This window comes from Mustela erminea, chromosome 3 (assembly GCF_009829155.1).
Source record: "Mustela erminea isolate mMusErm1 chromosome 3, mMusErm1.Pri, whole genome shotgun sequence".
Classification (NCBI taxonomy): Eukaryota; Metazoa; Chordata; class Mammalia; order Carnivora; family Mustelidae; genus Mustela; species Mustela erminea.
The window spans coordinates 79,601,765-79,622,573 of record NC_045616.1 but is presented as its reverse complement, the minus strand read 5'-3'; the positions used below and the strand labels follow the sequence as shown (position 1 = coordinate 79,622,573).

At 35.9% G+C, this 20,809-nt stretch overlaps 1 protein-coding gene across 2 annotated transcripts in view; it reads left to right on the top strand.

Annotated features, from left to right (window-relative positions):
• The window catches only part of MTREX (Mtr4 exosome RNA helicase), a 99,467-nt gene that overhangs the window by 6,468 nt on the left and 72,190 nt on the right, over nucleotides 1-20,809 (top strand). For both annotated transcript variants that reach the window (XR_004284008.1, XM_032336229.1), the window contains exons 2-8: nucleotides 3,165-3,302; nucleotides 5,468-5,534; nucleotides 9,988-10,050; nucleotides 10,959-11,071; nucleotides 16,550-16,724; nucleotides 17,759-17,849; nucleotides 20,349-20,473. Coding sequence is in view for 1 of the 2 variants with exons in the window: in XM_032336229.1 (XP_032192120.1) it covers nucleotides 3,165-3,302; nucleotides 5,468-5,534; nucleotides 9,988-10,050; nucleotides 10,959-11,071; nucleotides 16,550-16,724; nucleotides 17,759-17,849; nucleotides 20,349-20,473 (772 nt within the window). In the remaining variant the exon portion in view is untranslated. The remainder of the gene's footprint in view (nucleotides 1-3,164; nucleotides 3,303-5,467; nucleotides 5,535-9,987; nucleotides 10,051-10,958; nucleotides 11,072-16,549; nucleotides 16,725-17,758; nucleotides 17,850-20,348; nucleotides 20,474-20,809) is intronic.

The following is a 20,809-nucleotide window of genomic DNA, read 5'->3' as shown; positions in this document are numbered from 1 at the left end:
CATAACTCCATGTTAATATATTAACTTTCTTTTTTATAGCTGCATGGTTTTAATTCTTTATGTGGATGTAATGTTTATTCTTTTGATATTGGGTTATTTTCAGTTTTATACTATTACAGGTAGCCGTGTACATGTTTGTCTTTTTAAAAATTTGTTTAAGATTTTATTTATTTATTTGACAGACACCGAGAGAGGGAACACAGGCAGGAAAAGTGGGAGAAGTAGGCTTCCGTTGGGCAGGGTGCTTGATGTGGGGTTTATCCCAGGACTTGGGGGTCATGATCTGAGCTGAAGGCAGATGCTTAATGACTGAGCCACCTAGGCACCCTCCCTTTTTTTTTTTTTTTTTTTTTTTTTTTTTTTTTTTTTAAATTTTTTTGCCATTTTTTTCTTTGGGGTAGATTTCTACAAGTGGAATTACGAGGTTAAAGAGTAAACGTATGTAATTTTGCTGGGTGTTGTCAAAGTTTCCACAGAAGATGTACCATTTTTGTTTTCAACAGTGTGGCAGGCAGAATGGTGCCTCTCTTCTCTACCCCACAGTGGGGTCCACATCTCAGTCCTGAGAACAATTACCAGAATTAGAAAATTAACACTGATACAGTGCTATTATCTAATCTACAGACATATTTTGCTAGTAGCATTAATATCCTGTATAAGAAAATGATTCTATGTAGGAGACCATGATGTGGTTGTCATGTCTAGAAATAACATTTTCTTGCAGTTTCAGTAAATCAAAAACTTAGTCTTCTGGAAGCTTGACTGGCTCACTTGCTAGAGTGTGCGACTCTTGATCACAGGGTTTTAACAAGTTCAAGCTCTGGACTGGGTGTAGAGATTACTTTTAAAAATTAAATCTTGGAAAAAAAAAACTTATTCTTAAAGAGTAACCTTGTTATCTATGAACTTTTTATTTCCATCCTTCTGTTTAACTCAGGTGTTTCAAGTGTGCAAGTTCCCCATGTGACTGACATACCAAGCTATAAGAGAAATAAATAATTCGAGACCTAGAAGTCTAACATACAGTAATGAATAATATAGCTCTTCTGAAGGAACATGTTCTATAAATTTAGGTTTTAAGTTTCTCAAGGTTATACAAACAATGTTTTTGTTTTGTTTTTCACCATAAGTTTCCATTGTAATGGTTTTATTACATTATAGTTATATGGTTTTAATTGTAATGGTTTTTTTTTTTAAAGATTTTATTTATTGATTTGACAGGCGAGATCACAAGTAGGCAAAGAGGCAGGCAGAGAGAGAGAGGGGTAATCAGGCTTCCCGACAAACAGAGACCCCTGATGCGAAGCTCTGTGAAGCACTATCCCGGGACCCTGGGATCATGACCTGAGGGCAGAGGCTTTAACCCACTGAGCCGCCCAGGCACCCCACTTGTAATGGTTTTAATTATAACGGTTTTATTGATGCTTAATAATTCAAGGATAGAATAGTAGAATGTTAGAACTGGAGGGATTAGATATCATCCAAATGTCTTACTTTACTGAGGCACAAGGATATTGATGGCTTGTCCAAAAGAGATTCACCAAAGTAGTCAGCAGGAAACATGGGACAAGAGTAGAGTGAATACCTTTCTGACTAAATTGGGAGTAATAGGATTTATAAATTTCAGGTTTTGCTAAGTGTCAAAGAAGGAACTTTGTTATGGAAAGATTGTTCAAGCATACAGATCATTATTATTTGTTATTCTTTTAAAAAAAATCAACATTTCTCTTTAAGTAAAACATAGAGAAATGTAGAAGTCCTTAAGCTGAACATACTGATGTAATTCTCATTTGGGAGAAAATATAAAATATTTCAGATATCCTTCTTTTCCTCCAGAAAAAGTGACTATCCTGAAAACATACTATTTTTTTTTCTGTTTGTGAATATAATGTAAATGGAATCATTCAGAATATATGCCTTTCTGTCTGACTTTGGCTCAGCATCGTTCATGAAATTCATGATGGTACCTGTCTCAGGTTGAATGCAGAAACAGATGTGGGCTCCAGATGTATTCTCTTAAGCCAGACATTAAAGAAATATGTAAAAATAAAAAACAGTGCTGCTCTTCTCATTTTGAAAATACTTACTTTTTATCAGATGTTATTTATGATAATATTACAGTTTTGTTATGACTTTTAGAATGAAGTAAATTTTTTAAAAATTCCCAATTTTAATATCTGATGTGGTAAATACCAGTAGGTATAACTACATAAGCAAAGTTCTTTGAAATCTTCCATCATTTTTAAGACTTGCAAAGAATTCAGAATTCAAAAATTTGAGAGCCACTGATTGAGTATAGCCTAATTTTCATTTTCCATGTGAGTACTTACTTTGAGCTTAATTGCATATGCTTACTGGCCAATTGGATATCTTCTGTAGAATCCCTGTTCAGGTCTTTTATTTATTTATTTATTTATTTTAAAATTTGTGATCTCCACCTCCATATTTTATTTAGATATATAACTTTTGTCAGTTATATGTGGTTCAGATGTCTTCTTTGTCTTGTTCCTTACTCTGTTAACGATATCTTTTGATTAATAGAAATTCTTAGTTTTAATGCACTCCAACTTATCAAACTTAATTTTTGATTAGTAATTCTATGTCCTATTTAGTAAAACATGAAAATATTTTTGTTTTCTAGAGGCTTTGTTGTTTTGCCTTTCATAATTAGATCTGAGATCCACTTGTAATTGTTTCATGTAACAAGCATGTAGGTCCAGTTAAATTCCTATCTGGATATCTCTAGCCCACCAATACCATTTATTGTCAGTACTTTTGACCAGTGACTCCAATCACAAAAAATTATCTCTTTAACAGTAATAATTATGGGACCAGCGAAAGCGTTAATTTTTTATTGAAGGTGCTTATGTAAATATGTTTAACATTGTTTTAATTTATAATTTTTAAAAGTATGATGTTAATTATGTTAATGTGAGCTGTAGAATATTTTAAAAAGCAAAACTTACAAGAAAATATGAAATTTCAAAAGAGTACTGTTCAGTTTTATTAGGGTATTCTGGCTTTTGGGCAGTTTTGATTTGTAACATCTACTTGCATGACTTTCTGTAAATGATGTCTTCTATATACAGAATAGTAATTTACAAAATCATCCTTAAAGTAAGAACTGATACTGCAGAATTGATTCTCAACCATTTACTTTTTAGGAAACGTTTTGATGGTAAATTGCAATCAGAGTCAACTAATACTGGAAAAACCAAGAGAGATGCAGATTTTGAGGGCACAGATGAACCCATTTTTGGAAAGAAGCCTAGGGTGGAAGAATCTGTAACCGAAGATTTAAGGTAGTATTTCCATTGTCATAAATGTTAGTAATTAGATGGTTGCATGAAGTCTGGGAAGTTACTTATATGTTGCTACTTTATTAAAGTGTTTGTTGAATTAAATGAAAAGTATTTTTTAGTTATATATTCATACAAAAATACAGAACATCTGTTTAGAACATCTGGGGAAATGGAAGGCAATATAGATAAGGTTTATCTTTCAATATTTTAGAACCCAACTTTGAAAAAGAATCCTGAAGCCTCATGTTTTGTTTTGTTTTGTTTTTTAAGAAAAATACCCCCACATTGCCTTTATTTGTTAATCTCCCAAGAGGAGGATCGCTGAGAGTGGAAAAAATGGAAAGAATAAAACTGGCCCAATGGAAGGTATAAGTGAGAAGGAATATTAAGAGGAATTAGACTTTTACTGTTAACATGTTGCAATAGAGTGGCTATGAATCTCAAGTCTTATGTCAGTGAGGGAGACCCATGGATATCTGTGACTGAAATAGCTGGTTGCTCTTCTCATTGTAGAAGTTGATACCAATTAGTTAGGTTGACCTTTATTACAGTGATGAATCTGCACAGCTTTGCTTCTCTCTTCTTGTAGCCATATTTTGGCTTGGTACTACTGTGAAAAATTTACTTTCTGTGAATTTTTAAAATCAGCTCTTGTAGCTAACAGAAGTAGCTACTGTTAATGCTGGTAGAAGTGTCACTGAAATATTTCAGGTGCACGGTTTTCCAAAGCCACTGGAATAGGTTACAATATATTTGCAATTTCAAATCCTTGTTGCTTATTGTAGTAACCCTTGGGTTTTATCCAAAGTATGATTTTTCTTCAGTTTATCCATAATCCTGTCCTTTTCAGAGTCTAAACGGAACCTAGATAAGAACTTAGGATTTTGAAGAGAATAAGGAACACCTCTATGAATTATAGCAATGTCTATAATAAGCTGATTTATTTTGTACTCTCTATCATGTGATGGTTTTTATAACCAGCTTCATGTTTTTGTTTTTTAAAGATTTTATTTATTTATTTGACAGAGAGAGATCACAAGCAGGCAGAGAGGCAGGCAGAGAGAGAGGAGGAAGCAAGCTCCCTGCTGAGCAGAGAGCCCGATGCGGGGCTCGATCCCAGGACCCTGAGATCATGACCTGAGCTGAAGGCAGCGGCTTAACTCACTGAGCCACCCAGGCGCCCCCAGCTTCATGTTTTGAAGTAGTGGCAATACTTTGGAGGGAGGGGTTCTTCTTTTTTTTTTTTAATTGTTACTGGAACTAAGCTAATAATTTTTTTTTTTTTTAAAGATTTCGTTTATTTATTTGACAGAGAGAGAGAGATCACAAGTAGGCAGAGAGCGGGGGGAAGCAGGCTCCCTGCTGAGCAGAGAGGCCCATGCAGGGCCCCATCTCCAGACCCCGAGATCATGGCCTGAGCTGAAGGTAGAGGCTTAACCCACTGAGCTGTCCAGGTGCCCCTGACATAATTTTTTGAATAATCCCCTTGGCATCTGTACTTTCTTTGTAAATATAGATGTTAATTAATCATTTTGAATTCTCAGCATAGATTTGAGTAATCCAAAATTTTTTTTGAATATTCTTTTTTTAAATAACTTTTTTTTAATGTTTTTTGGTTTTTTTTTGTTTGTTTGTTTTTAAAGATTTTATTTATTTGTCAGAGACAGAGGGAGAGAGAGCGAGCGAGCACAGGCAGACAGGGAGGCAGGCAGAGGCAGAGGGAGAAGCAGGCTCCCTGCCGAGCAAGGAGCCCGATGTGGGACTCGATCCCAGGACCCTGGGATCACGACCTGAGCCGAAGGCAGCTGCTTAACCAACTGAGCCACCCAGGCGTCCCTTAAATAACTTTTTAAAAAAGATTTTACTTACTGATTTGACAGACAGAGATCACAAGTAGGCAGAGAAGCAGGCAGAGAGAGAAGAGGAAGCAGGCTCCCTGCTGAGCAGAGAGCCCGATGCGGGGCTTAATCCAGGACCCTGGAATCATGACCTGAGTGAAGGCAGAGGCCCACTGAGCCACCCAAAAAAGTGCCCCTGTAAATTCTTAATAGTAGTTTTTTTTTCCAATTTTCATACTGATGATTGGACAGTGTCATTTTCCTTAACAGTTAAGACTAGAGGCTTATTATCTAATTACAAAAAATAATTTTTTTTTTTTTTTTAAGTTTGGCAGACTTGATGCCCAGAGTCAAGGTGCAGTCTGTCGAAACTGTTGAAGGGTGTACTCATGAGGTAAGCACAAAGAGTATGTAGGAAGTTGGTGTTATCAATGGGAGTTTGCTTTGGGCTGTCTAGTATGATCATTAGCAAGCAGTTTAGTCTTAGGGGCTTTGGAAACAATAATTGTTCCTGTGGGGTATGTAGTCCAGTGGAAGGAACTGGGGCTTTGTATTCTAAACTGAACTCAGATCTTGACACAGCATTTTGTCTAACTACAGTCTCAGATGATTTTAATCTATTGACTTTTTAAAAAAAAAAAAATTTTAAATTTGGAATAATGGGATTTACCTCATGGGGTGATTGTGACAATTATAGAAGAAAATTAGTGTAAGGGACCTGGCACAGAGTAGGTGTTCGGTACACGTTCAGTCCCATACTCCTGAAGTCAAGTAATAGTGCCATTTTACAGGTCACATGCTTTTTCATGTCTTTTTCTGGTTACTGGTATGTTGCAATTTCATTATTCGCCATAAGGTGGTAGTCTCTGATAGCTTTCATACCCTTTAGAAGTAAGAATTTATAAACTATTAGGGACATAAGGGAACTGTAACACTGTTTCTTTATACTAAGACTTCTGTTTTTACAGAAGTAAAACTTGTAAGTAACCTTACAAGTTACTATTACAGGTAATTGATAAGTCTTATTAAAAGATTATATTGAGTAAGAGTAATTCCAAATTGAGAAAAATGGCTTTTGATAGACATTTAGAACCTTGTTTTAAAAATACCTCTTTTGCACTTGTTTTCCTAAGTTCCTTGATGTTCCTTTAGAATAACTTAGCTTGGCTTTTGTAATACCCATTTCATCATTCATTCAGTAAAGTTAGACCCTATTCAATGCTCTGGTCTTAAAAAGATGGTGAGGGGGCACAAAATTTGCTCCTAAGAGGTCAAAAGTTTTTTCTTCATAATTGTCTGCAGTCCCTCCTGTTACTACTCACTTTTTGCAGCGAACTATAGCTTTTACTTTTTTAGAGGCTATCAGGTTATGTTTATAACCTTCTTCACCATGCCTGTCTGTACCTGTCACATCCACTCAAAGAAAAAGGCAATGCTAGGGAGGCTTGTTTTGCCAATGTTCTTGATTGTAACTTACCTTTCTTTAACAAAGCCTTAAATCAGTCCATTTTCCCTTGGTAGTTTCTGGCATCAAATATCTTCTCTCTCTGTTCTTTCCTATTAGCGTATGAATATTCAGAAGCTTCTCTTATTTTAGGTTGCTTTACAGCCAGTATGTTGGGTTCCCCCCCATTTTGTAGTCATTAGTTCAATATATATCTTTGAGACACAGAAATATTGTATTTTTCACTGATTACAAAGAGATAAAGAGATGTGGTCCCTTTTCAGAGTTGCTTTTGAGTGCTCTGCTAGGAGAATCCCTGCTAGACTTTCTAACTTGCCATTCATTTTTTTTTTTTTTTAAGATTTTATTTATTTATTTGACAGAGATAGAGAGAGATTAACCAGTAGGCAGAGAGGCCGGCGGGGGGGGTGGGGGGGGCGGAAGCAGGCTCCCTGCCAAGCAGAGCCTGATGCGGGGCTCGATCCCAGGACCCTGAGATCATGACCTGAGCTGAAGGCAGAGGCTTAACCCACTAAGCCATCCAGGCACCCCGCCATTCATTTTTAAATATACTGCAATTAGATTTCTTCTCCATTTCTCCCAAACTTCTGTGGCAGAAGTCACCAGTGACTATGTGGGAGGTTTATTTGACTCTTGATCATTTTACTGGTTTTCTATTTTTCTGATTTTTAGTGTCTTTCCTGTCATATGATAGTGTTACCCAGACTGTTTTCAGAAAATAAAAACAAAAACTCTTTGATTCTCATACATGTGAAAACATAATCTATTGCTCTTTCTTCTGTTAAATCTTGCAGAAGTTAACATCTTAATTGCTCCTCAGTGATGTTCTTTATGTCATAGAATGTACCAGAGGTCCCATTCCCACATCTGCCCTCTAGGGCACAGACATATCACCCCTCAGCCTGAGAAGTAGTGACTTGGGGGTGAATTTGAATGGTATTTGCTGGAACTTAGGCAAATGTACTAGCATGTCCCCACACATGCACAGGACTGGCTCATAATTGCAGATGGAGATAGGGAGAGATGTGAAAGGGAAAAGTTCATCTGCTATAGCACTGTAGGTTGATCATATTCGATGGGAATAATACCATGATCTGGGGTCCCGGCTTCAGATTTCTAGAACCAGAAATTTGATTTTGTCAGTGTACCAAGGATTGTGCTTTCTTGGATAGACTCACTTTGGTCATATTCGTAACAGATGGAGGTATATAAAAGCATGACATTTCCTGAAATTTAGGATAAGTAGTTGTCTAACTATCAAACCAGCTGGGAATCAGAAACTACATAGAAGTTTCTTAGAATCCTAATAAAGGAGAATATATGGTATTAAGGGAAAAGACAAATGAAAACTATTTTTTATCCCGTGGAGGTATTCATTTATTAGTAAAAACACTTGATAAGTTACTTTTTCTTAATGTGTGCAATACCAAATTCTAATTGTTGTCTCCCCTTTATAGTTCCATTTAGAATGTCACATTTCTTTTTTTTCCCTTTTTTTTTAATTTTATTTTTTCATTGTCCCAAGATTCATTTTTTTATGTACCACATGCAGTGTTGCATGCAATACATGCCCTCCTTAATACCTACCACCAGGCTCACCCAACACCCCTGCTCTCCTTCCCTCCAAAACCCTCAGTTTGCTTCTCAGAGTCCACAGTCTCTCATGGTTCGTCTCCGCCTCCAATTTCCCCAGCTCCCTTCTCTCCTTCTCCCAGTGTCCTCCATGTTATTCCTTAACGCTCCACAAGTAAGTGAAACTATATGATCATTGATTCTCTGCTTGACTTACTTCACTCAGCATAATCTCCTCCAGTCCCGTCCATGTTGATATAAAAGTTGGGTATTCATCCTTTCTGATGGAGGCATAATATGCCATTGTATATATGGACCGTATCTCCTTTATCCATTCGTCTGCTGAAGAGCATCTTGGCTCTTTCCACAGTTTGGCGGCTGTGGCCATTGCTGCTATGAACACTGGGGTACATATGACCCTTTTCACTACATCTGTATCTTTGGGGTAAATACTCAGTAATGCAATTGGAGGGTCATAGGGTAGCTCTGTTTTTAATTTTTTGAGGAATCTCCACACTCTTTTCCAAAGTGGCTGCACCAACTTGCATTCCCACCAGCAGTGTAAGAGGGTTCCCCTTTCTCCACATCCTCTCTAACACTTGTTGTGTACTGTCTTACTGATTTTGGCCATTCTAACTGGTGTAAGTTGGTATCTCAGTGTGGTTTTGATTTGAAATCTCCCTGATGGCCAATGATGGACATGTTTTTCATGTGTCTGTTAGCCATTAGAATGTCACGTTTCTTTTAGCACATTCATTTTACTGGGTATTATTCATTAGGTTTCGTAATGTACTAAATTTCACTTTTCTTAATTATAATCAGTATCTACTTAGATCTTTTCAAAATACTACCCACATTACTGTGATTATACAGTTGACTCTTGAGCAATGTGATTTTGAACTGCACAGGTCCACTTAAAAGGTATTTTTTGATAAACACAGTACTATAAATTTGTTTTTCTCTTCCTTAGGATTTTCTTTAAATTGTATTCTTTTCTCTAGCTTACATTATTGGAAGAGTATAGTATACATATAAAATATGCATTTAACTATGTCATCGGTAAGGCCTTTGGTTAACTGTATACTAATAGGTAAGTTTTGGAGGAATCCAAAGTTACACATGGATTTTCGACGTTCAGAGTGGGGCTGGGCAAAGTTAATTGCCCCAAATCCTGTCTTGTTTCAAGGGTCAGCTTGGAAATTACCCCCAAGCTCCTAGTATTTCTAGGATGGGTAATCTCATGTAATACTTACTGAAATTTTGTTTATAATTGTAAATTATTTCTAATCTTTGTGTGTATTTTATTTTGCCCCTGTGGATTTATATGCTAAATGATTTGATTCTTGGGAATTTAGATACATTATGAGCTGCTCTCCAGATCTTAATTTTCACTGGAGGAAAAGAAGTTTTGTTTTAGCAAATAGGGAATATCATTTTATTCCTCATAGTTTTCTTTTTGTGTAGTAACATCCCTTTTTATGTCCAGTCAGCTATTTTTAGCTTTTATTAGTATCAGACTATAGAAAATACAAAGCTTGGATAGGCCCTAGACCTTAATAAACACAGTTTCTTCAGGGAGATAAACTTAGGTGTTAATTATGCTACCATTAGATAAACGCAGGTAGAGGTTTTTTGATATTCTCACTTTAGTACTTGTCCTTAAAGGCAGCCATTTGATTTTACAGTGTCTAAGACTGTATTGAACACTATCACTTACATTTTTCAAACTGTCATTAATTATGGAGTGTTGAATGTATCAGTTCTCCAAATAGTAAGTTGGTGATTTTTTTTTTTTTTTTTTCCACATCAGGTTGCGCTTCCTGCAGATGAAGATTATTTACCACTTAAACCTCGAGTTGGAAAAGCTGCAAAGGTCTGTATGCTAGACAATACAGTTTGTATAGTTTTATGTCTCTTTTCTAAAAATCTTAAAGATAAATGCTTTCAAATGAGATTTTTTTATATTTCCCAGTGTATATACCAAGAAGAAGCCTTCTGAAGTCAAATATAGTAAGAACCACATAAGTAAACAACCATGATAAAAAGAAAAAAAAAATCACGTGAAGAGATTTTTAAAAATGAAAGTAATGGTTCTCCGTCTTTTTAAAGAATCAGAGGGAAGTTATCAACCTTTCTCTAGGGAAAAAAGCATGTGTATAATAAGTTATACATATAGTTTTGGGAGTTTAACAAAATTCTAATGAAACTTAAACTCTGATGCTTATATTAAATGGATTTGGAAGTGATCATAGAACTTAAGTGATTAATGGAAATTTTCTAAGTCATATTTTCTTTAAATTAAGTAGGCAGAATGATGGGAGTAAGCATGAACTCTTAAAAGTCTAGTAGAGCTATATTATTCTGTCTGCTGAGTGAACTTACGTGAGGGACTTAAGAGCTTCAGAGTTCCCATCTGTGAAAGGAAAGAATATCTGTTTTAGGGCTTATTGTGAAGATTTTTGATAATATATGGAAAATGTGTTGCACAGTGCCTACCGCAAAACATGTTGTTGATAAACGGTAATGTTGCTATATAGTAACTAACATAATGTGTATATTAGCAAAATTAAAAATTAGACCGCAGAATTAACTTCTTTGCCGTTTAGTGAAAGGTGTTTTTTTACTCTTCCTAATTTTCTGTATTGGGTGGTGTATTTCCTAAATAGAATCATAAAGAAATGCTCCCAGAATGCCTCTTGGGGTTAGCATTTCTTGATTTTCAGTGTGTTCTGATAATGGTTAGATAATTTTCATGCAGATATTATTATTTTCTTTTTATAGGAATACCCGTTCATTCTTGATGCTTTTCAAAGAGAAGCCATTCAGTGTGTTGATAATAACCAGTCTGTTTTAGTATCTGCACATACATCAGCAGGAAAGACTGTATGCGCTGAGTGAGTAGCTTTTCTTTTTAAAGGAAAACCTGCATGGCTCAGTCAGTTAATAATCATCAGCCTTCGGATCGAGGCCTGCATTGAGCTCCCTGCTTGTCGGGGAGCCTGCTTCTTCTCTCCCTCTGCCTGCCCTTCCCCCTGCCTATGCTCTGTGTATCTGTCAAATAAATAAAATCTTTAAAAAAATATATAAAGGAAATTTTAGGTCTGTTTATAGTTGTTTTATATATGTAGGTATTCCTGTGTTAGCTTTAATCTTATATCCTCTTATTGGATTGACCCTTTTATTATGTAATGTTGTTCTTTATCTCTTATTATAGTCTTTGTTTTAAAGTCTGTTTTGTCTGATAGAAGTATAGTTTCCCCTGCTTTCTTTTGGTTTCCATTCGCATGGAATATCCTTTTCCATTCCTTCACTTTTAGTATGTGTGTGTGTCCTTACACTCTGAAGTGAATCTTTTTAGGTAGCATATAGCTGAGTGTAGTTTTTAATCCATTAAGCCATCTGTCTTTTATGGTAGAATTTAGTCTGTTTACATTTAAAGTTATTACTTATAGGTGTGTACCTACTGCCATTTTGTTAATTGTTTTCTGGCTATCTTGTGCTTCTCTGTTCCATTTTTGTTCTCCTTGTGCTTTTTAAATGAAATTTTAAAATAACTTTGTTTCTTATTTTACCGTTTAAAAGTTTAAGTTTTTCTGTTTGATTTCTGTAAATAAAAACACTTTTCCTTTTTATTTTCAGTACTCTTAATGTCTTTCCTTATTCACTGATTGGGACATCCAGTACAATGTTGAATAGAAGTGATGAGAGAGGACATCTTTGCCTTGTTCCTTATACTAAGTTCACCATCAGCATGCTGTTATCTGTAGGTGTTTCACAGATGTCTTTTATCAACTTGAGGATGTTCCCTTCTATTCTAAGTTTGCGTGTGTGTGCATGCGCATGCGCATACAGAATATTTAGGTGTTGTATTTTGTCAAATGGTTTTTTTTCTGTTACTATGATAAAGACATTAATTTTCAAATAATACACAGCTCTGAGATAAACCCTGCAATAAATCCTGTAGGGTTGTGATATATATAACCCTATGAATAAACAATATTATGATTTATAAGAAATACATATTTGGTCATTGGAATGACCAAATACACATTTCAGGTTTTTATTTGCTCTTCAACCATGGTTCCTGAGTCAAAGTTCCTAAAACCCTTGGAATTTCATGCGATAGAGCAAGGTTAGAGATGTCACTTTTGGATGGGGGTTATAGCCAGGAGAACCACTTATGTGATTAGGTTTGGAACTTTTAGTTCCATAGACCCTCTTGTGTGACCTCCAGGGTAGATAGAAGTGGCCTGGGGGTTGAATCAGCCAGTGGCCAATGACTTAGTCATGACTATGGAGTGAAACTTCTATAAAAATCCAAAAGGACTCAGGTCGGTGAACTTCCAGGTTGGGGAACATGTGCAGGTGTCCCTAAATAGATGGTCCAGAAGAGTGTGCTCCTGGATAGAAAGGGCATGGAAGCTCTTTGTCCTTTGCTTACATATTTCTTCATCTGGTTATTGATTTATATTCTTTAATATATTGATAAGTGTTTCCTGAGTTCTGCGAGCCACTCTAGCATTGATCTATACCAGGGAGGAAGTTGTTGGAACCTTCAGTCTGAAGCCTGTTGATCAGAAGCACAGGTAACTGGGCTGGGGCTTGCTACTGGCAATTGGAGGCTGGAGGGCAGTCTTTGAGGAACTGAGTCCTTAATCTGTACAGTCTGATGCTATCTCTGGGGAGTGTCAGCATTTAATTAAAATCCCAAGACACCCTGCTAGTAAGAATTGCCTGCTGTGTGAGTGGGGGAGCCCCCCACCATGTTTCTCTGGGATGTAGGAACCCCAAAAAAGTTCCTGTTGGTAGACTATCATTTGCATATATGTTCATGAAGGATATTGGTCTATAGTTTTATTGTAGTGTCTTTATCTGGTTTTGATATTAGTGTGATGTTCTCTATTTTTTTACTGATTAGTTTGCTAGCAGTCTATCAGTCATACTGATGTTCTCAAAGAACAAGTTTCTGGTTTCATTGATTTTTCTCTGTTGTTTTTTTAGTTTCTATTTTAGGATTTAGATTTGGATTTGCGGGATTCATTTGCTCTCCTTTTTCTAGTTTTTTAGGGAGGAAAGGTAAAGTCATTGATTTGAGACTTTTCTTTTACTAATACAGGCATTTAGTGGTGTATATATATATGTTTAATATTGCTGTAGCTGCCCCACAGATTTTGTTTTGTGTGACTTGGTATATTTAGGAAATGCTTTTGATATGATTTCAGAATATTTTGATATGTTTTGATGGATTGTTTGATTCATATTGCTGTGTGGCATTATTTTTCCTTCTTCCCGAAGAAACTCCTTCACAGTTTATGGTAGTACAAATATCCTGATGACAAATTCTTTCAACTTTTGCATGTCTTAAATACCTTTTACCTTGTCTTCATTTTTGGAAGATAGTTGCACTTAATATAGAATTCTGATTCTTTTAAGAGTACCTTTTGACTTGTATAGTTTATGACAGGAAATCCCCTTTCCTCTGCAGATAATGCATCTTTTTTACTTGGCTGCTTTAAGATTTTATCTTTATCAGTGGTTTTAAGCAGTTTTTGGTGAGGCTTGATGTAGTTTTTTCATGTAGTTTTTTCTTGTGCTTTGGATTTGTTTTTTCATTGTTATGGCTCCTCTTCGAGGACTATAATTAGGATTACATTAGGCCACTTAAAGTTGTCTCCTGATTTACTGGTAGTATTTTTTTGTGTGTGTATACTATTTTGTATGTTTCATTTGGGTCTTTTCTAATGCTCTATCTTCCATTTCATTAATCTTTGCTTCCGCATTGCCTATAAGGTCATTAATCCCATTCATTGCATTTTCATCTCATACTATATTTTTCCTTGTTAAAAGTTTACCTGTGTGTGTGGTTTTTACTTTTTATTTCCCACATCTCTGCTTACTACTTAACTTTCTTCTAGCTTCTTTTTTTTCTTTTAAAGATTTTATTTACTTATTTGAGAGAGAGAGCACACGAGCATGGGGGAGGAAGAGAAGAAGGAAGCAGATTCCCCCCAACCATCAGAGAGCCTGATGTGGGCTTGATCCCAGGACCCTGAGATCATGCCTGAGCCGAAGGCACTTAATTGACTGAGCCACCCAGGCGTCCCTCTTCTAGTTTCTTGAACATACGGATTACTGTTACATCTGTGTTACTTCTTCATCTGTTCTGATTGACTTTTCCTTTCATTATAGTTCAGTATTTTCCTGCTTCTTTGCGTATTGCTCTGGTGGGGTGTTTGGCTCTTTTTAATTTCGTTACTGTTTTGAAGCAGTTTGGTTATGATGTGACTTTACATAGTTCTTCTCAGGTTTCTTATGTTTGAGTTTGAGGGCCTTCTCAGATTTGTATGTTTATCATAGTTTTCATCACATTTGAGATACTTTCACCTATTTTTTATTTGAAACATATCCCTTCTTCCTATTCCTTGGGGACTCACTTAAACTTCTGTCATGCCACTTTAGGTTGTCTCACAGCCCAATTATACTCTGTTTCTTACTATTTTGTTTTTTGGAGTTGATTCTTCTTCACTTGGACATCTTTTCTTGATAGGTCTTAAAGTGTATTCAACTTTTTTCTGCAATGTCTAATCTGTTTTATTTTTATTCAGTGTATTTCAAATCAGACATTGCATTTTTCATCTCCAAAAGTTTGATTTTGGTCTTTTAATATTTCCCAATGTTTAATGTTTTCTTTCTACTTTGAAGACTTCCCGTTTGTCTTTGTTATTCAGAGTTTGACAGTGTTTCCATGTGTACTTCTTTTTTACTTTTTCCTGCTTTGGTTCATTGTGCTTGTTGGATCTGTCGATTTATATTTTTTAAAACAAATTTAGGAAGTTTTCATTGTATTTTTTTCAAAACTTTTTTTTTCTCACTTTGGAACTTCCAGTGGGACACAAGGTTCTCTATTTTTTTCTTCTGTTTCTTTCTTTCAGTTTGATTATTTTTGTTGATCTTTCTTCATATTTACAGACATTGTTCTGTCATCTCAAATCTGCTCTTGAGCCCATCTAGTGAATTCTTCCTTTCTGTTATACTTTTCATCTGTAGTGTTTTCATTTATTTATGTCATAGTTTCAGCTTCTCTGTTGTGATGACCTGTTGGTTTAATAATTAGCCTCTACTTTTTTTTAGATTCTTAGAACATGGCTTCCTTCCATTTTTTTGCATGTGTTTCTGATAGCTGCATTTAAGTCTTTGTCTACTAAGTCCAACATCTGGACCAACTAAGAATTAGTTTCTCATGACTGCTTTTTTCCCTGAGTATGGATCATACTTCCCTTTTTCTTTTTATATCTTCTAATTTTTTGTTCAGAAGTGGACAGTTATTTAATATATTATAGCATCTTTATATCCTTTTCTGTTTCATACCTATTTCTTGAACTGTGTATTTGACCATGTTTCGACACTTAATTATTTATTTCACTATTTGAGGAATATGTTTATACAGCTGTGATGAATATTATTTTTATTTCCACAAATAGGTTATAAGCCTGTTGTGGGCCAGAATTATATTTTAAAGAAGGAAACTCTACCACAGTGCTAAGCTTAGTTATCATTTCATGGTCTTTATTTAAATACTTAATAGAATTTACCTTAAAAAAGAACAAAACTACTGGGGCACCTGGGTGGCTCAGTGGGTTAAAGCCTCTGCCTTCAGCTTGGATCATAATCCCAGGGTCCTGGGATCGAGCACTGCATTGGGCTCTCTGCTCAGAGGGGAGCCTGCTTCCCCCTCTCTCTCTGCCTGCCTCTCTGCCTGCTTATGGTCTCTCTCTGTCAGATAGATAAAAATCTTAAAAAAAAAAAAAAAAAAACCCTACGAAACTACTATATTTCAGTTTGCTAAAGTTGTGGAAGATTTTTTATAAAATTAGAACCAGTCATAATTCCCCGGCAAGGAATGATTTGGTAATTATTACATGTGGGGAAAGAGTACATATAGATGAACTTATTTTTGAAACTCAGTAGAACAAATTTCATTTTCCCATGTTTGCTAATTGTTTATATATGTATAAACTGATGGGCAGAGGCTCTCAACTTTTTTATAGAATCAAAAGTATTTTACTTCCAAGAAATAGGGTAACCATTAGTAACCTCTTGGTATTAGCAGTTTAAGTACATTAATGCCAATAGACCATAGTTAAATATTCTTGCTTATTTAGACCACTACATTTCATTACTTAATTAATTATTATTAATTATTACTTTAATAGCTTGTCACTAGTAAACAGAACAAGATATTTCTGTTCTGCCAAGTCCATTTAAGATAAGTAATTAGGGGAAGTTGGGACATAATTATATATTAATAGAATTTTAAAAATTATGTACTTTAAAGAAAAGGTTTTAGATGCTTTATTCTTAATTGGTTTTAGATACGCCATTGCATTGGCCTTAAGGGAAAAACAACGTGTAATATTTACCAGCCCAATTAAGGCTCTGAGTAACCAGAAATACCGGGAAATGTATGAAGAATTTCAAGATGTTGGATTGATGACAGGAGATGTTACTATTAATCCTACAGCGTCTTGTCTTGTTATGACTACAGAGGTAATTTATGTGGTGCCTCATCTAATTTTTCCCTTTTAATTCTAATTAATGTATCTACGGTTAGAATATATAAGACTTTATCAGTTGCTCTATATAGATAAAATGTAATACTTTATTTTCTGAGTGCTTTAGTAATTCCATAAATTTAGTTGTAAATTACTAATCCTGTTTCTTGTCATATGACATAGAATTTTTTCCCAAATATTTTTAAAGACTTATTGTCAGTGACATGGAAATACATTGACAGTTCTGCATACAGTTTCATGTAAGTAGGGGCTTTTCCTTCCATTTGATTTTTTTTTTGCATTTTAGTTGATACAAATACATAAATAACTTTTTGAAAAATGTCCAAGTGAGTTAAACTTCTTCCCATAGTCATAGTTAAATCTTACTTAAAACTTAAATACATAAAATATCTTGTGTTTTGAACACAGTTAGCTGTCTTGGCATACCAAGTACTTTTATACATTCTTGTATTATATCCCTGCATTTTACAAGGACATGGTACTGTAGGGAATATAAATTAACTTCTGGCCTGCAGAGCCAGCCAAAAGCATTCCTCACTTTTCATTTTGGTGCCCAAAGTAAGTTTCCATTCCCAAAATTTCTTTCCATGTATAGATTTACTTTAAGTCAAAAATCAGGATATGGTTGCCAGAAAGTTGTGAGAGGAAGTAGAAAAAAATCAGTAAACAGTATAAAGTACCATATGTTGAATAGAAGATAAGTTTAAGTTATTCTCATATCCTAGATAGTGTGGATCTTGTGATGAGTGTTATATTACAGTGAAGTGGCTTCATACTTAAGATATATGTAGATAGAGGGGATAATAATTCTCTCCATGAACTGTGCCTGAATACTAACTGTTGAGAAGTCATTTATATTGGTTTCATGAGAGAAGGACTATTACTTGATTTATGAGATATATTTAAGATAAGTAACCTAAATTATTTTAATGTTTCCATTAAAGTATTTCCAAAATTCTTCACTAGAGAGAACTTCCACATTTTGCCAAATTATTTGTATTTTTTTAGATTTTGAGAAGCATGCTCTACAGAGGTTCAGAAGTTATGCGAGAAGTAGCATGGGTCATATTTGATGAAATTCATTACATGAGAGATTCAGGTATGTTCTCCTGTGTTCCTGAGATGTGTGCCATTTATTTTCCTTCAAAAGGGCATTGGGAATTTTGAGTAAGTACTTGTTAAATTTTGCTTTCACTATTCATGTGGCTAGAGTTCTAATAAACTAAATTGTGGGTAACGTGGTACAGTATTTCTGATGGGTTTTTAACTTCAGCTTCTGATGGTGTTTTGTTTTTTTTGTTTTTTTTTTTTAAGATTTTATTTATTCACCTGATAGAGATCACAAGCAGACGGAGAGGCAGGCAGAGAGAGAGAGAGGGAAGCAGGCTCCCTGCTGAGCAGAGAGCCCGATGCGGGACTCGATCCCAGGACCCTGAGATCATGACCTGAGCCGAAGGCAGCGGCCCAATCCACTGAGCCACCCAGGCGCCCCTTCTGATGGGTTTTTAACTTCAGCTTCTTTTAACTAGTAACTCTGGGTGTGAAAATGCAAATTTATAATAAACAATTAGAACTAAGGCTAGTTTAATTTTTTTTAATTATTTTTTTAAAAAGGTTAATTTGGAAGAGAGAGAGCATTAGCAAGCAGAGTAGCGGGAAAGAGGCAGGTTCCCGCTTAGCAGGGAGCCTGACGCTGGGCTCAGTCTGGGATCCGGAGATAATGACCAGAGTCCAAGGCAGACAGCTAACCAACTGAGCCGCCCAGGCACCCTTAAGCTGGTTGGATTTTAATAGAGAACTCTCCAAAATAAGTAAAATAAGTGTTAAGGAAATTTTTAAAGCTTTTAGCCTAGAGTTAACTTGTTTTGTTGTTGTTTTTAAGATTTTATATATTTATTTGACAGAGAGAGACACAATGAAAGAGGGAACACAAGCAGAGGGAGTGGGAGAGGGAGAAGGAGAGAAGCAGGCTTCCTGCTGAGCTTGATCCCAGGACCTGGGGATCATGACCTGAGCTGAAGGCAGACGCTTGAATGACTGAGCCACCCAGGCGCCCCAGCTTACTTGGTTTTATTAGTATTTTAGTTTTTAAAAACTAAGAAATGCAGGTTTATGATTAAAAATACTAAATAGGGATTACAAAATACAAATGAGAAAAAAATATTCTTTTACTTGAACTATGACACTATTGTAAGCAAAAGTAAGTATACTTGGAATTTTGAGTGGAACTGGGAGGGGTACTGTTAACATTTAAAAGTTAAATGTTTAACGTGTCCACACTTAAAACTTAGTTTGTTTGTTTTTTTAAATAAGGCCTTGAGTTAGCCTGTATTTATAGTGAAAGTAATAATAATTTATGAAATCATTTGCCCTTTAAACATTTCACTGCTTTCGAATTCATAAAATTAAATTAAGTTCTGACCAGAGCTGTTTAGGTTTTGAAATCAGGAATCCTGTATTGATTTTTTTTTTTAAAGATTTTATTTTATTTATTTGACAGAGAGAGATCACAAGTAGGCAGAGAGGCAGAGAGAGAGAGGAGGAAGCAGGCTCCCTGCTGAGCAGAGAGCCTGATGTGGGACTCGATCCCAGGACCCTGAGATCATGACCTGAGCCGAAGGCAGCGGCTTAACCCACTGAGCCACCCAGGCGCCCCGATTTTTTTTGAAGATTTTGTTTATTTATTTGACAGAGACAGTGAGAGAGGGAACACACGCAGGGGGAGTTGGTTGGTGGGGGGGGGGAAGCAGGCTTCCCGCTGAGCAGGGAGCCCGATGTGGGGCTCAATAATCCCAGAACTCTGGGATCATGACCTGAGCCGAAGGCAGATGCTTAATGACTGAGCCACCCAGGAACTCCTGATTTTTTATTTTAGGGGGAAACTCTCAAATTGATTTTTCTAGTTTTTCCCATTAAATAAAAACTGGCATACTTTTGGTGCTAATGAAATCTGTATTTCAGGTGTAGAGATCATGAGGGTGATTTGGTTGAAAGATGTTTTATGGTATAGTAATGGTGTGTCTTTAAAATTTGTTGCTGTAACTTTTCTACAAGCCATTAACTTTTTTTTTTTTTTTAAGATTTTATTTATTTGACAGAGAGAAAGACCAAAAGTAGACAGAGAGAGGCAGGCAAAGAGAGAGGGGGAAGCAGGCTCCCCGCCGAGCAGACAGCCCAATGTGTGGCTCGATCCCAGGACCCTGAGATCATGACCTGAGCCGAAGGCAGAGGCTCAACCCACTGAGCCACCCAGGCGCCCCTTAACTTTTGTTTCTTAAAGTGAGATGGAAATACTGTTTACAATGTCATGGGACTCTTGTTATGCTGTGTGAAAAGTATTCCGGTCTGGAGCTGCTCTTTGCAGGCTGTTGTTTCAGAGTACATTGTGGTTTTAGTGGTTTAGTTTACTATCTATTGGATAAATTCATCGTAAGAAAGAAAGTAGTTTTCGTTTAGGGTCTATGGCTAAAAATATCTTTGTGGAAAGTGGTCTATATTTCTAATTACTGAGCTTGAGAGGTAATAATTTTAGATGACTTGTTAAAAAAGTGACTCTGAATTCCAGAGTGTGTACATATATAATTTTTTTTTTTCCCAGAGCGTGGTGTTGTATGGGAAGAAACTATTATTTTGCTTCCTGACAATGTCCACTATGTGTTTCTTTCGGCTACTATTCCAAATGCCCGACAGTTTGCTGAATGGATCTGCCATTTACATAAGCAGGTATTTTCTTTCTTTTCGATGTCTTCAGTATTTAAAACATTGGAAGTTGACTTTGCTGTCTTTTATACTTTGTTCTTGATGCTGCCTAGGATTAAGAAGACTTTAATGTGAAACTATGTCTCACATCAAGTACAGGCTTGTCAGAATCACCTGACTAGCCTCTTACAAGTGTGTCTTTTTCTTTTTCTTTTTTTTTTAAATATTTTATTTATTTATTTAATAGAGAGAGAGAGAGAGATCACAAGTAGGCAGAGAGGCAGGCAGAGAGAGGGGAAAGTAGGTTCCCTGCTGAGCAAAGAGCCCGATACGGGGCTCAATCCCAGGACACTGAGATCG